At 39.6% G+C, this 12,945-nt stretch overlaps 1 protein-coding gene across 1 annotated transcript; it reads left to right on the top strand.

Annotated features, from left to right (window-relative positions):
- The first annotated feature begins 5,681 nt into the window (after positions 1–5,681).
- LOC125343567 (protein FAM76A-like) lies at positions 5,682–6,959 on the top strand. Its single transcript, XM_048336060.1, has one exon. It carries the CDS (start codon positions 5,740–5,742, stop codon positions 6,655–6,657), a length of 918 nt encoding a protein of 305 aa, XP_048192017.1. The 5' UTR covers positions 5,682–5,739; the 3' UTR covers positions 6,658–6,959.
- Positions 6,960–12,945: the final 5,986 nt, after the last annotated feature.

Genomic DNA, 12,945 nt, shown 5'->3' on the forward strand with positions numbered 1-12,945 from the left:
CTCAGAATATAAGCTGTGGTAAACCATTGTGACCACACTTTGCAGCTCTGGTTTGAGTCACAACATGGCTTCTAAATCACAAAATCAGATGGTAGCAGCTAAAAACTAGGTCCATAGTACAGGCAAAAAGAGCATGTGTGTATTTGTTAATCAAAAGATTCATAGAAGTATGGATTAAGTGATTACTGTGCATCAGGCTCCCATCTGGAAGCTGGTGATCTAGAAAGGAAACAATAAAACATTTGCCTTCAAGTTGCTGATTGTCCCGTCAAAGAAATAATAGAGAAGACTCAACTATTACCAACTTCTGCAGTAACATGGTCACCAAAGTGTGCATAGGATCCTGTGGTTGTAGCGCCTGGATTGAATGTGGGCTTCACCAATGGAAGCTTCTTGGAGGATGGTGGCATTGGAAGATGAATCTGAAATTAGAGCAGGAAGTTGTCACATAGGGCAGGGTCTGGGCAGAAGAACTGTCTGTCCAAAGGCATTAAAGTAGGAGAAACTTGGTATACTGAAGTAGCCTAGCAGTTAAGAATCTCTGTTGTAGTTTCAGCATGCTTTTCTGAGAGAGGTGACTTTAAAAGGCCACAGAATCTATGTCCCTCTGATTATTTCACTTTTTCTTTTGTTAACTAGCTGTTGCCATTCACTTACTTTTCTAGATTGTTCTCTTGTCAACATGGTAAAGTTGGGAGCTTCATTTCCTGAATGAGTCCTTCTGTGATTTCTAGAACAATTTTGATCCAAAGAGGAACTTTTTAGTGGAAGAGTATAAATGAAGCTTTGGCCTTTACCCTTGAAAAGTCTTTGAGACCGGTGATGGACAGATGCAGACTTGTCCAGCAGCTCCCATCTTATTCATTCGCTGTATCAGCTGCATCTAGTTCTCCTCCATGCCAAAGTTCACTTTCCATTTTGGAAAAGAAGAATGGAAAGTTACATATATGAACAATCCATGATATCAACCTCCTGAGGAGGATACCTTTTCCAGCTAAGAGGGAAATTCAGCTAGTGTCTTTTGTCAGCATAAATAAAAAGCATGTGTTCTTTCATCAGTAAGTCCTGTATTCAATGTACCAATTCAATGTGGGACTATAGCTTCCAAATGCAGCTAATGCTCTCTTATTATGCAGCATTTTCTCAGTGGGGACCTGACCACTGTTCACAGAACATGCTATAGGGGTCCTTGGAAAAGTGGTGCTGCATGTCTGTTGGTGAAAATAAACACCAAGGGAAGGCAATGGCTCTGAGCATCTAGACTCATAGTTGTGTATGGTGGGATTCTGTCTTCAACAACTACCACCAGTCTTCCACAGTGTTCCAGTAGTTGTTCTGACTTCTAAAATCTGAGCTTTCCCAAGTCATACATCAACCCTTGTTTAAGAATGACTTAAATCTGGTGCCTGTGGCCTGTAATCCTAGCTACTCAGGAAGCTGAGATCTGAGGATCTTGGATCAAAGCCAGCCTGGGCAAGAAAGTCCATGAGACTCTTATCTACAATACACTACTAAAAAAAGCTGAAAGTAGAGCTGTAACTCAAGTGGTAGAGCACTAGCTTTGAGCAATAAAAAAGCTCAGAGACAGCACCTCAGTCCTGAGTTCAAGACCCAGGACTAGTACACAGACAAAAAAATGACTTAAGAGCACCGTTTCAAGACAGGAGGAAAGAGATGTGTGCATTCCTCTTGTTTATTGTGATCCTTGTTAATGCCTAACCAGTAATGGTTCTTCCAAGGAGTTAGCATCAATTACTGAATTTTTCCTCGACATAATCAGAACAGTTTTGCTTACTCACTTAGCTATGTCAGAACCCTGAGGAAATTCCTTCCCTCAGAGCTCTGGGTACAAGGCTATGAGCTGGGAATCCTTCTGTCTTCTAGATTCAGATGATCTTGACTGTTTCATGTACTCACCAAGAGCTAGGGGTAGTTGCCACTTCCTTCAGTTACAATTTCTGAGATATTCAGGGCTTGCTTTTATTCTTTTTTTTTTTGGTCTACCAATGCTAGTTTAGCAAATTCCTCTATTAAATTCACTCTCTTAAACATAACTGGGTCACGGGCAGAGACTGAACATATGATGTTTAAGACTGATAAACATTATTTGTTCATATGAGCAAAACATCAGTGATATCAATAACTCAGGTGATTTTTTAATTTTATTTATTTATTTATTGTGAAAGTGATGTACAGAGGGGTTACAGTTTCATACATAAGGCAGTGAGTACATTTCTTATCAAACTTGTTACCTCCTCCCTTATTTTTCTCCCTCCTCAGTTGATTTTTTTTGAGAAATTGATTCCACTTTCTCTTCATTCATCTGTATTGTTTTTGTCCTACTTATTTTACTGAATCAGTGAAGAAGTGACTGTTGAGCACTTTATGCATTATAGGATGCAAACACAGAAAGCTACAATCTAGTTATAGTAGTTCCTGTGCATAAGTCCTATATTATAAAGTACCATACATTTTTTCATCATACCACAAAAAACTGATTTGTGCCAGATGTCATCATGCTCTGTTTTCAGTTTTTCTAGATGACAGGCATTTCCATTATTAAAAGCCACATGAAGCTAGTGGGAAAGAAAATGTAAGAGAAAAGAGATATTCTGCACAATCCTAAGTTCATAGTCCTGATTTTTGTGTATGTGTTGTAAGAGGGCTTTCTCAACTGCTCTTTTCTGAATTTCCTCTGGGAAGGATTACCTAATAACAGCTGGTTTCCTCAGATTGAGGAAATGATGTTTAAGTCAATATTTCACACCTGAAAACAGACAACATACATTTTTTTCTTGTAAAAAAAATAGCATAGGAGACAACGAAACAGAATATGCCTCCTGAGGGGGGAAGAACAACAGAAAACCAGAACACTATCTATATACTTGCCAAAGCCCTTGAATTTGAGTCCAATTAGATCTCTGGATCTGGATGTCAGTGAGAGAAAGGACAAAGAATTGCTCATGAGTATATTGGAAACCATGTATACTGGTATTAGAACTAGGAAATTGAAAGGGAATACCAAAATTGAGAGACACAGGGTAAAAAAAGACAAACAACTACAAAAGCAATACTTGCAAAACTGTTTGGTGTAAGTGAACTGAACACCGCATGGGGGGAAAGGGAAAGGGGGAGGAGAGAGGGGGGTATGAGGGAGGAGGTAACAAACAGTACAAGTAATGTATCCAATGCCTATCATTTGAAACTGTAACCTCTCTGTACATCAGTTTGATAATAAAAATTTGGGAAAAAAAAGAATTGCTCATGAGCAGAAAATAGCAAAATCCAGACATTGAGAAATTTTTCAGGTCAACTAGCCTTGGAAATTTCAACAAATAAGCAGTAAAAAAATGAAGGAGAAACCTATGAACTCAAATGTAAAAGACTTAATCAAATTTTCACAAATGAGAAAGACTAAGGCCCAGTGTCTATGGAGGGCCATTGTGTGATGTAATGAAAGAGAAATACAAAGACGGCATGTCTATAGAAGTCAATATAGTGTCTATTTGCAGGGTGGGGGCTGAGAATGAGATAGGGCCCTTGAAGGGCTATGGAGTGAATAGCAAAGCTCTGATTTTTGACCTACGTGGGGGCCATAGTGGTTTTATCTTATACAAATGTATTAAGTTCTGCCTTTGTTGTGGGTAGGTATTTGTGTTTTATTTCATGGTAAAGATTGAAAAAGAGAAGAGCAGTTCATGATAGCTTAGCACGCTTACTCAGCCTAGGTATTGTTTCAAGCTTGTGTGGTATAGTTGGGGCTTGGAGTTCTTCTGTTGAATGCAAATATTTTATAGATCATCAACATCAGATGAGGCAATTCTGTTACTTTGATAGATAAAGAGAAAAACAAGACTATCCTTAATAATTAATCACTACAGAAAACAAAACAGAAGCATTGTAATGCCACAAACTGTGAAACACATCCCTTTCCTGGGCTAATAAGTGTGACTGATAGTTCTGCCAATTATAGTTTTTGCTTCACTTTAATCTGCTTACCTTATACATATAATTGAAGATGTTCAATAATAAAACCTATGCCAATTTTTTAAAAATTTACTGTTTAGGTGATGTACAGAGGTGTTACAGTTATATACATAAGGTAGTGAGTACATTTCTTGTCAAACTTGTTACTTCCTCCCTCATTTCTCTCTCACCTTCCCTCCCCCACTCCCCCCAAGTTGTACAGTTAGTTTACAGCATATTGTCTTGTAAGTATCACTGTTGCATTGGTTCACCCTTTGTGCTTTGTCACACAATTTTGATGTTCCCCTTCCCTTCCCTGAATCAGACAAACATATATACAATACCCAGGGTACCACCATCAAATACAGTGACAACAGGCCTAGCAGCGGATCACAATAGCTCAGTTACTATGTACATAAGGTCATATAAGATGATGCTAAGTGGAACGAACGAGCTAGAAGATATGGAAACAAGTGGTTTTTCATTTGTTGTTCTTTTTCATCTACTCTGTGAAATCAGTTCTTTTTTTCTTGTTTTTTGTTCTCCTGTGGTTTAGCCAGTTCTTAAGAACAGCCATTTTAAGTAAAGCTTTGCTTTCTTTAACCCTCTGTCAAAGCATCCAACACAAGTCCACATCCCCAAACAACTGCTTTCTAAAAATCTTTCCATGGCAAGCCTAACACTCCCCGTGCTGTGCAGGCTCCCAAGTTTGCAAAGGACAGTTGACCAAACCGACGGAAGTATAAATGTGTTTCTCTTTCTTATGAGCTTGGGGGTCTTTGACAAGATGGCAAACAATAACAACAAACAAACAAAGAAAGAACCTAAATGAGAGGACAGAAGTTCAGAAGCTAACAGTCCTTGTTTGTCTGAGAATGTTCCAGGCATCTAGAAACCTCTCCAAGTCCCAGTGCATGTTTTCTGAGCATATACAAAGCTTTGTGTTGAAACATATCTATTTCTTCATTCTTTGGGGGAAATTGAGAAATACCACTAAAGTTGAATGTATATTGGAAAGCATGTTGAGAACATCTGGGTATAAATTCCTGAAATATCTAACTTCTCTGTTGGTTTCATCCAGAGGGAGAAAGCCAGATTGCTTGGGAGTAATCAGTAAGTCACTCTTAAACCACCTGTCAGCTACCAATTTAGAAATCTTAGTCATCTATTAGAAAGAATGATATTGTACCATTTACAAAGAAATGGAAAGACCTGGGAAAAATTATGTTAAGTGAAGTAAGTCAGGCCCAGAGAGACAAAGGATGCATATTTTCCCTTATATGTTGAAGCTAAATATGTGGGGTTGCATGCAAGTATATACAAATGTATTTTCTGAAATATGGTAGATTCAAGGGAGATCTCCAATAGTGTAATTCCTTAGAAAGGAAAATCAAAGTTCAGCAAGATAAAACACCAAGAAGGGATGGCATCAACATAGACATGCCCTGAAATATTCACCTTCATTTCAGGTTGGAAAAGCTATGTATATGTCATATTCATAATCCTTTATATTTATAAAACTTTATAAATCATAAAAATCATAAAATAGCTTGCCTTGGTTTTGCCTGGGTTGATCTGATTGCTTGAAAGAGTTTACAATCATTTGTAAACAAAGTCTGGCCACTGAAGTGAGCAATATACTTTTTATTGTTAAGGAAAATGTAAAAGAGAAATAAGAAAAAATTATTTAAGAATAAAATAGTGGGTGTCTCCGACTGTCAGCTAAGTCGGCGGGCCGGGCCAGCGAGGCGGCGACCACGGCCGGGGCCAGACATGGCGGCGCTCTGCGCCTGCACCAAGTGCCACCAGCGCTTCCCCTTCGAGGCGCTGTCTCAGGGGCAGCAGCTGTGCAAGGAATGTCGGATTGCACACCCTGTTGTGAAGTGTACCTACTGCAGGACTGAGTACCAGCAGGAGAGTAAAACCAATACGATATGCAAGAAATGTGCTCAGAATGTACAGCTATATGGAACGCCCAAACCTTGTCAGTATTGCAACATAATTGCAGCATTTATTGGCAATAAATGCCAGCGCTGCACAAATTCGGAGAAGTATGGACCACCATATTCTTGTGAACAGTGCAAGCAGCAGTGTGCGTTTGACAGGAAAGACGATAGAAAGAAGGTAGATGGGAAATTGCTGTGCTGGCTGTGCACACTTTCATACAAACGTGTCCTGCAGAAGCCCAAAGAGCAGAGGAAACACCTGAGCAGCTCTTCTCGCAGCAGCCATCAGGAGAAGGAGCAGTACAGCCGCCTGAGTGGTGGTGGCCACTACAACAGCCAGAAAACACTTTCTACATCAATTCAAAATGAAATCCCAAAGAAAAAATCCAAGTTTGAGTCAATCACAGCTAATGGAGACAGCTTCTCCCCAGACCTGGCTCTGGACTCACCAGGCACTGACCACTTTGTCATCATTGCCCAGCTGAAGGAAGAGGTGGTAACTCTGAAGAAGATGTTACATCAAAAGGATCAGATGATCTTAGAGAAGGAGAAGAAGATTACAGAGTTGAAGGCTGATTTTCAATACCAGGAATCTCAGATGAGGGCTAAAATGAACCAAATGGAGAAAACACACAAAGAAGTCACAGAGCAATTACAGGCTAAAAACAGAGAGCTCCAGAAGCAGGCAGCTGCCTTGTCTAAGAGCAAGAAATCTGAGAAGTCAAGAGCTATAACCTCTCCATGACAGACCATCAAGAGGCTCCCAAGCAACAGTAGATGGAGTAGTCCTGGGTTGGAGACCTGGCTGTTCTCTGGAATTGCAAGCTTTCTTAAGAAATCTCTATTTTATTACAGCTATCCTTCTTTGTGCGACTGTCATGAGCTGAATGGTAACATCCTGTTTGTGCTGTGTTATGACTGCATGCTTGAGTGTTTGGGGTTTCAAGTTGACTCTTTTCCTTCTTATCTACTTCCGCCTTGTCCTTTTCCTCTCTTTTCTCTGTCTGTCCCTCCATTCCTCCTTCCCACTCTTTTTTATTTTGATACTACTTTGGAGTGTTTGTGTGTGTTTGTGTGTGTGTGTGTGTGTGTGTGTGTGTGTGTGTGTGTGTGTGTGTGTGTGTGGTGGTCACTGCTCTGTGTTTGTGCAGAGTGATGTTTTCTGTCCATCCTTGGGTCCTGCGATACCCGTGGGCAAATTGTTTGCATTCATTGTGTATCACTGCCACTCTCTGAACTTTAAAAACTGCCACCTTAAGACTTGGTACAATGAGAGAGGCCTTCTCTCTCAATAAAGCTTTTGCTTCAGGGTATCCTCGGGTTTTTTTTTTTTTCCAGGTATATTATGTATGAACTTTGTACTATGTATATCCAGAGTTTTATTTATTTTTTTAAAAAAGAAACTTTTTCTTTTTTTTTTTTTTTTTGCCAGTCCTGGGCCTTGGACTCAGGGCCTGAGCACTGTCCCTGGCTTCTTCCCGCTCAAGGCTAGCACTCTGCCACGTGAGCCACAGCGCCGCTTCTGGCCGTTTTTTCCATATATGTGGTGCTGAGGAATCGAACCTAGGGCCTCGTGTATCCGAGGCAGGCACTCTTGCCACTAGGCTATATCCCCAGCCCAAGAAACTTTTTCTTGATAAAGGAATAATGGTAGCCGAGCTAGTCCTTGTAAAAGTGATGTCTCTTGAAAATTAAAAAAAAAAGTCCTATTCTCTAGCTTTTAGTAAAAGATGGTTTCTTGTTACCTTACGGTCTTAACTGATTGCTAAGGTGAAATACTTGATGCAGAAGTACAGAGCTAAGTGCCTTTTGGAGAGTTTCTTAGAGGAGCATTTAAGGAGATATTTGAGGACGTTGCAAAGGTTTGAAGAGTCTGTCTTTTTAAGTAAGGGCAGAAAGAAAGGTTGTCCAGGTTCTACTGGACACTTCCTCACCCCTTTCCCTACTCTTTTATGTGATTGATCCCAAATTCTCATACTGCCACTTCTTTAAAAAAAATACCCTTTACTTGCTTTTATCAGTTATTGAGCAGTTAGAGAATATTTTTTACATTTGCATATTCAAGACTGGATAATATTTGAATTCTCGAATATGGTGGGGGGTCAGGATGAGCTGCTCAAGTCTGGACTGTGAGTCTGATTGGGAGACTATCACTGTACCTCTTCTTACTCCTTGCTCACTCTGGCCTGTGCACCCCTGCTTTTAATGAAAGTATGAAAAATAGGTGCTTCTCAGGAGCAGCGCGGCCTCTGCCAGGGCGCATGTGCCCTCTCTTCTGACCCAGTGGGCACGGGGTTGACTTCTTCAGGAAAAAAGATAGATTTGCATTTCTAGCCATATTCTTCAGGTTCCTCTCTGTGATGCTTGTGAAGGAAATTGGGGTTGTGTAGTATGGGCCATGAAACAGAACAAAACCAGTTACCCCAACATGAATTAAGGGTAATCATTACAAGGACAGTGGACATTTGTTCCTTAGTCTCTCAAAATTGTAACAGTAAATTTAACTTGTTAAAAGCAAATATTCTGCAATTTGTGATATCGTTCTGGGAAAAAGGGCCATGTATCTAGCTGGACAGATGAAGAGTGGGTGGCTTCCTTTTTATCCAAGATACAATGGACCATGTTGCTTTTTTTTTTTTTTTTATCAGTTTGCATCCCAGCAAGTAAAACAGTATGAAATAGTTTTGTAACTTTTTGAACCAGAGACTTTTAGCTAAAGCTAAATGTCAGGTATCTTTCAGATGTATTCGGTTATAGAGAAAGGTTTGTGAAAGAAATGACAGTCATGGTTTTGTTCCCTTATTTTTTATTTTTAAAGACTGAAAAATTCAAATATGTAAGGTTTGATGATATAAAAATGCATACATAGTTTTTATACTAAATCTTTTTTTAAGGTCTTGACATTTAATATAAAGTAAATCCACACGTTTTTAACTTTCCATACATTCTTAAAAGGGAAAGAAGAAATCTCAAGTCTTTAAACTTTGGTTTTTAAAAATCATGACACTGTTTTACCATGAAATTGAGTAGCTAACTTTTGGTAATGCCTTTCATTTCTTTGTATGTTTGTAATAATGGACCTTTTAAAAAAGGAATGTTTTGGTTTGTACAGACTTTGTCAAATGTGTGTTAATAAAAATTCATATTGACTCAAAAAAAAAGAATAAAATAGTGGGCTGGGAATGTGGCCTAATGGTGGAATGCTTGCCTCATATACATAAAGCTCTGGTTCGATTCCTCAGCACACATAAACAGAAAAAGCCAAAAGTGGAGCTGTGGCTCAAGAAGTAGAGTGCTAGCCTTGAATAAAAAAGAAGCCAGGGACAGAGTTCCAGCCCCAGGACTGGTAAAAAACAACACCACCACCAAAAAACCCAAAAACAAACAAACAAACAAAAAACTGAATAAAGTATGCTATTTTCTGGCTCTTTGGAAAGTTGTCTTTCCTAAGGAACACATGATCTCTAGAAGAATAACCTAAACTTTCTTCTTTCTGGTAGGGTAAATATTATTCGAGGGGAATGGTGGATTCACAAAGAAACATGTTGAACATATTATCACTCCATTGCTCTTGTGGGATTTGTGAGCACGAATCCGTACAATAAACTCTATGGAAACAATATGATGGTGTAATATTTACTTCCAGAACTTTTTGTTCAAGGAGTACAGAGTGACCAGACCATACTAGACAGCCCTTTGTGTTCTGTGGTGGCTCTGAGACCTTGAGCACATCATGTAACTTCTCTGAATACCATTTACCTCATACTAGGGGCTGGGACTAGAGGGGGCCAGGTAGCTTCCAGCTGGACTCTGCAACACTGTGAGCTTAGCAGGACTCTCCAGCACTCCCGTGTTCATCTTTGATGGCTGTACTATCTAGGTAATTACTTTACCTTTCTTTGAGGCACACTATGTCTCTAGCTGATTAGGTCTACACTCTCTTTTATGACAAAGAGTTTATAACAGCTACTTTTCTATTCTTATATTAAATTCAGAGACAATACAATTTCCTTTTGCATAATTTTCTCCAAAATTGGTATAATGTTCTATGAGTAATACAAAGGGGAATAAAATGAATGCAAGCCATAAGAAAACTTATTCCAACATGTAAATAGTCAAACATCACATTTGAAGTACCTCTGTCTTCTGCCCATCAGAAAACAGTTCAAAGATGGCTGTCATTGAATAAATTTGAAAATGATTTTGAATACATTTGGAAAAAGTCATGGTAAACTCTTCTTTCTTGTCTAGTATAACTCATGCTCCATTCTGTATAAACATCTAAAGAATCCCACTCTTTGTAGCTGAAATATATAGGTTATAAATGGTCAGATCCTGCAGGTGTGGACGCCCTGGCTTCCTCCTTGTGTCTGGATACCCCTTTTTTCTCCCTCCACAGGCTTTCCCTGTGTCTGGCACCTATTAGACATTGCATTTAACGATCAGTTGCTTTGTCTTCTTTTGTAGTTCTGTTATTTTTTTCTTTCTGTAGTTGCTTGGCATCATGCTCAACTCCAGCCCAGTGCTACATGGAAGACAACTCTCTTCACCATTCATTGACTCCAATGTCTTGTGCTCCTAAGTCAAATGTGAATATTGGTCCCAGAATGAAACTTTAGGAAATTAAATTATTTTAACCTTCCTCAGGTCCTTTCTCTTTAGATGATGGAAATCTACCCCACTATCTTGTGTTCCTTTCCCTGGGATAGATCTACTGAGGATATGACTGCCTAGTATTTAGAGGCAGAGCCTTAGTTGCTGCATAGACTATGACTAGGTCATCAGGAGAGATGCCTCATGATGGAATCCTGGTGTCTTTAAATGAAGATGGAGAGACCTAAAGATACACAGACACACAGATATGCTCCCTGCTTCTTACTACCTTGAGGATGCCATCAAGAAGTTTGCCCTCAGGGGCTGGGGATATGGCCTAGTGGCAAGAGCGCTTGCCTCGTATACTTGAAGCCCTGGGTTCGATTCCCCAGCACCACATATACAGAAAATGGCCAGAAGTGGTGCTGTGACTCAAGTGGCAGAGTGCTAGCCTTGAACAAAAAGAAGCCAGGGACAGTGCTCAGGCCCTGAGTCCAAGGCCCAGGACTGGCAAAAAAGAAAACAAAAAAGAAGTTTGTCCTCAGATGTGAGCCATTGATTCTCCAGAACTGTTGAGTTTAATAAATCTCTTTGCCTTAAAACGTACCCAGCCTACGATGTTGTGTTCTTAGCAACAGGAAGTAGATTAATACTTAAGTGCTCTGGAGGTTGCTTCAAACTTCTGCTGACATATGTGTGTTTGGTTCTTACAGCAAGCTGGGTACAGAGCACTCTAAGGTCTTCCTAACCATGTCAACTTAATCATGAACAAGGCCTAGGTTCCTTTTGCATTAAGATCCTCAAACCTGGGATGGTCTTCCAATATTTCCTCCTCACTTGACTTGGTAGAGTGCACAAGTCTCCTCAGAGAGCTGTGCCATAGAAATGATCCTCATTCACCTTCTGACCTGAACATGAAACAACTGTACCCTTCCTGACACATCCAGATCTTTGTGCCAGGTCTAGGCCTGGACTTTGGAACCTCAATATTTTAACCACTTGGTTAGTTGCTTTTTCTTATATCTTGCCTCTCTGTCCTGAGGCAGTCAAGGCTAACTGCTTAGAAAGGAGTAAAGGTGAATTTAGCAGAAAGGAAAACAAGGAACAGAGATTAATAATGAAAAATGTCATGCTATCGCATGATTCAATGCTTTCTGCTCATAGACAGAAAACAAAGAACCTATATATCAGAGTTTGCTGGCTACTCTTATGAAATAGTTGATGCTAAGATAGAGGAAATTGGAAATTGGACTGGTTTGATAGCTATGATTCACTATGCTATAGTTGAATATTATCTTAGCAATATTAAACAAACATTTCCAATTTGGCTACAGTAATAGTCACCATTTCTGCCTTCCAATGAAACGGACTAACATCTTTCCAAAGTCATAGGGAGTGTTTGTTCATTTCCTATTCTCCTGGGTATGGAGAGGATGGAACGGAGTAACTGTATTTGTGAGCCAGGATGTGATAGTATTTGGTTATTGTTTACAGTTTTCCATAGTTGTGTCTGTGGTCCCATTGTTCTGGCAAAGTACTCTTTCAGGTCTGTAGTGGGCCCTAAGGATTTGTGAATTCTGGTTTGTTCATAAAGCAAATATACTTCGTGCTTTTAAAATTTATGTTTGAAGTTTTTTTTATTATCAAACTGAATTACAGAGAGGTTACAGTTTCATACATTAGGCATTGGATACATTTCTTGTACTGTTTGTTACCTTGTCCCTCATTCCCCCTCCCCCCTCCCCCATTCCCTTCCCCCACTATGAGTTGTTCAGTTCATTTACACCAAACAGTTTTGCAAGTATTGCTTTTGTAGTTGTCTTTTTTTACCCTGTGTCTCTCGATTTTGGTATTCCCTTTCAATTTCCTAGTTCTAATACCAGTATACACGGTTTCCAATATACTCAGAAAAGATACAGAGATATTGTAGGTACAACCACAGGATGGTGATACAAGAAGATCGTCAATAATTGAAGCTACAGTTACACATGACACGTTGAAAGTAGTTACAACTGTGATATAACCATCGTTTCCATAACACGGAGTTCATTTCACTTAGCATCATCTTATGTGTTCATAAGGGTATAGCTATTGGGCTCTTACGATCCTTTGCTGTGACTTGCCTAAACCTGTGCTAATTATTCCCTATAAGGGACACCATAGAGTCCATGTTTCTTTGGGTCTGGCTCACTTCACTTAGTATAATTTTTTCCAAGACCTTCCACTTCCTTACAAATGGGGCAATGTCATTCTTTCTGATAGAGGCATAAAATTCCATTGTGTATATGTACCACATTTTCCTGATCCATTCGTCTACTGAGGGGCATCTGGGTTGGTTCCAGATTCTAGCTATGACAAATTGTGCTGCGGTGAACATTGTTGTGCTGGTGGCTTTAGTGTGATTTTGTTTGTGGTCTTTTGGATAGATAACCAAAAGTGG

The sequence above is a fragment of the Perognathus longimembris genome, chromosome 28, assembly GCF_023159225.1.
Source record: "Perognathus longimembris pacificus isolate PPM17 chromosome 28, ASM2315922v1, whole genome shotgun sequence".
Lineage (NCBI taxonomy): Eukaryota > Metazoa > Chordata > Mammalia > Rodentia > Heteromyidae > Perognathus > Perognathus longimembris.

Coding starts and splice junctions, on each gene's coding strand:
- LOC125343567 (XM_048336060.1), top strand. CDS start 5,740: ATGGCGGCGCTCTGCGCCTGCACCAAGTGCCACCAGCGCTTCCCCTTC.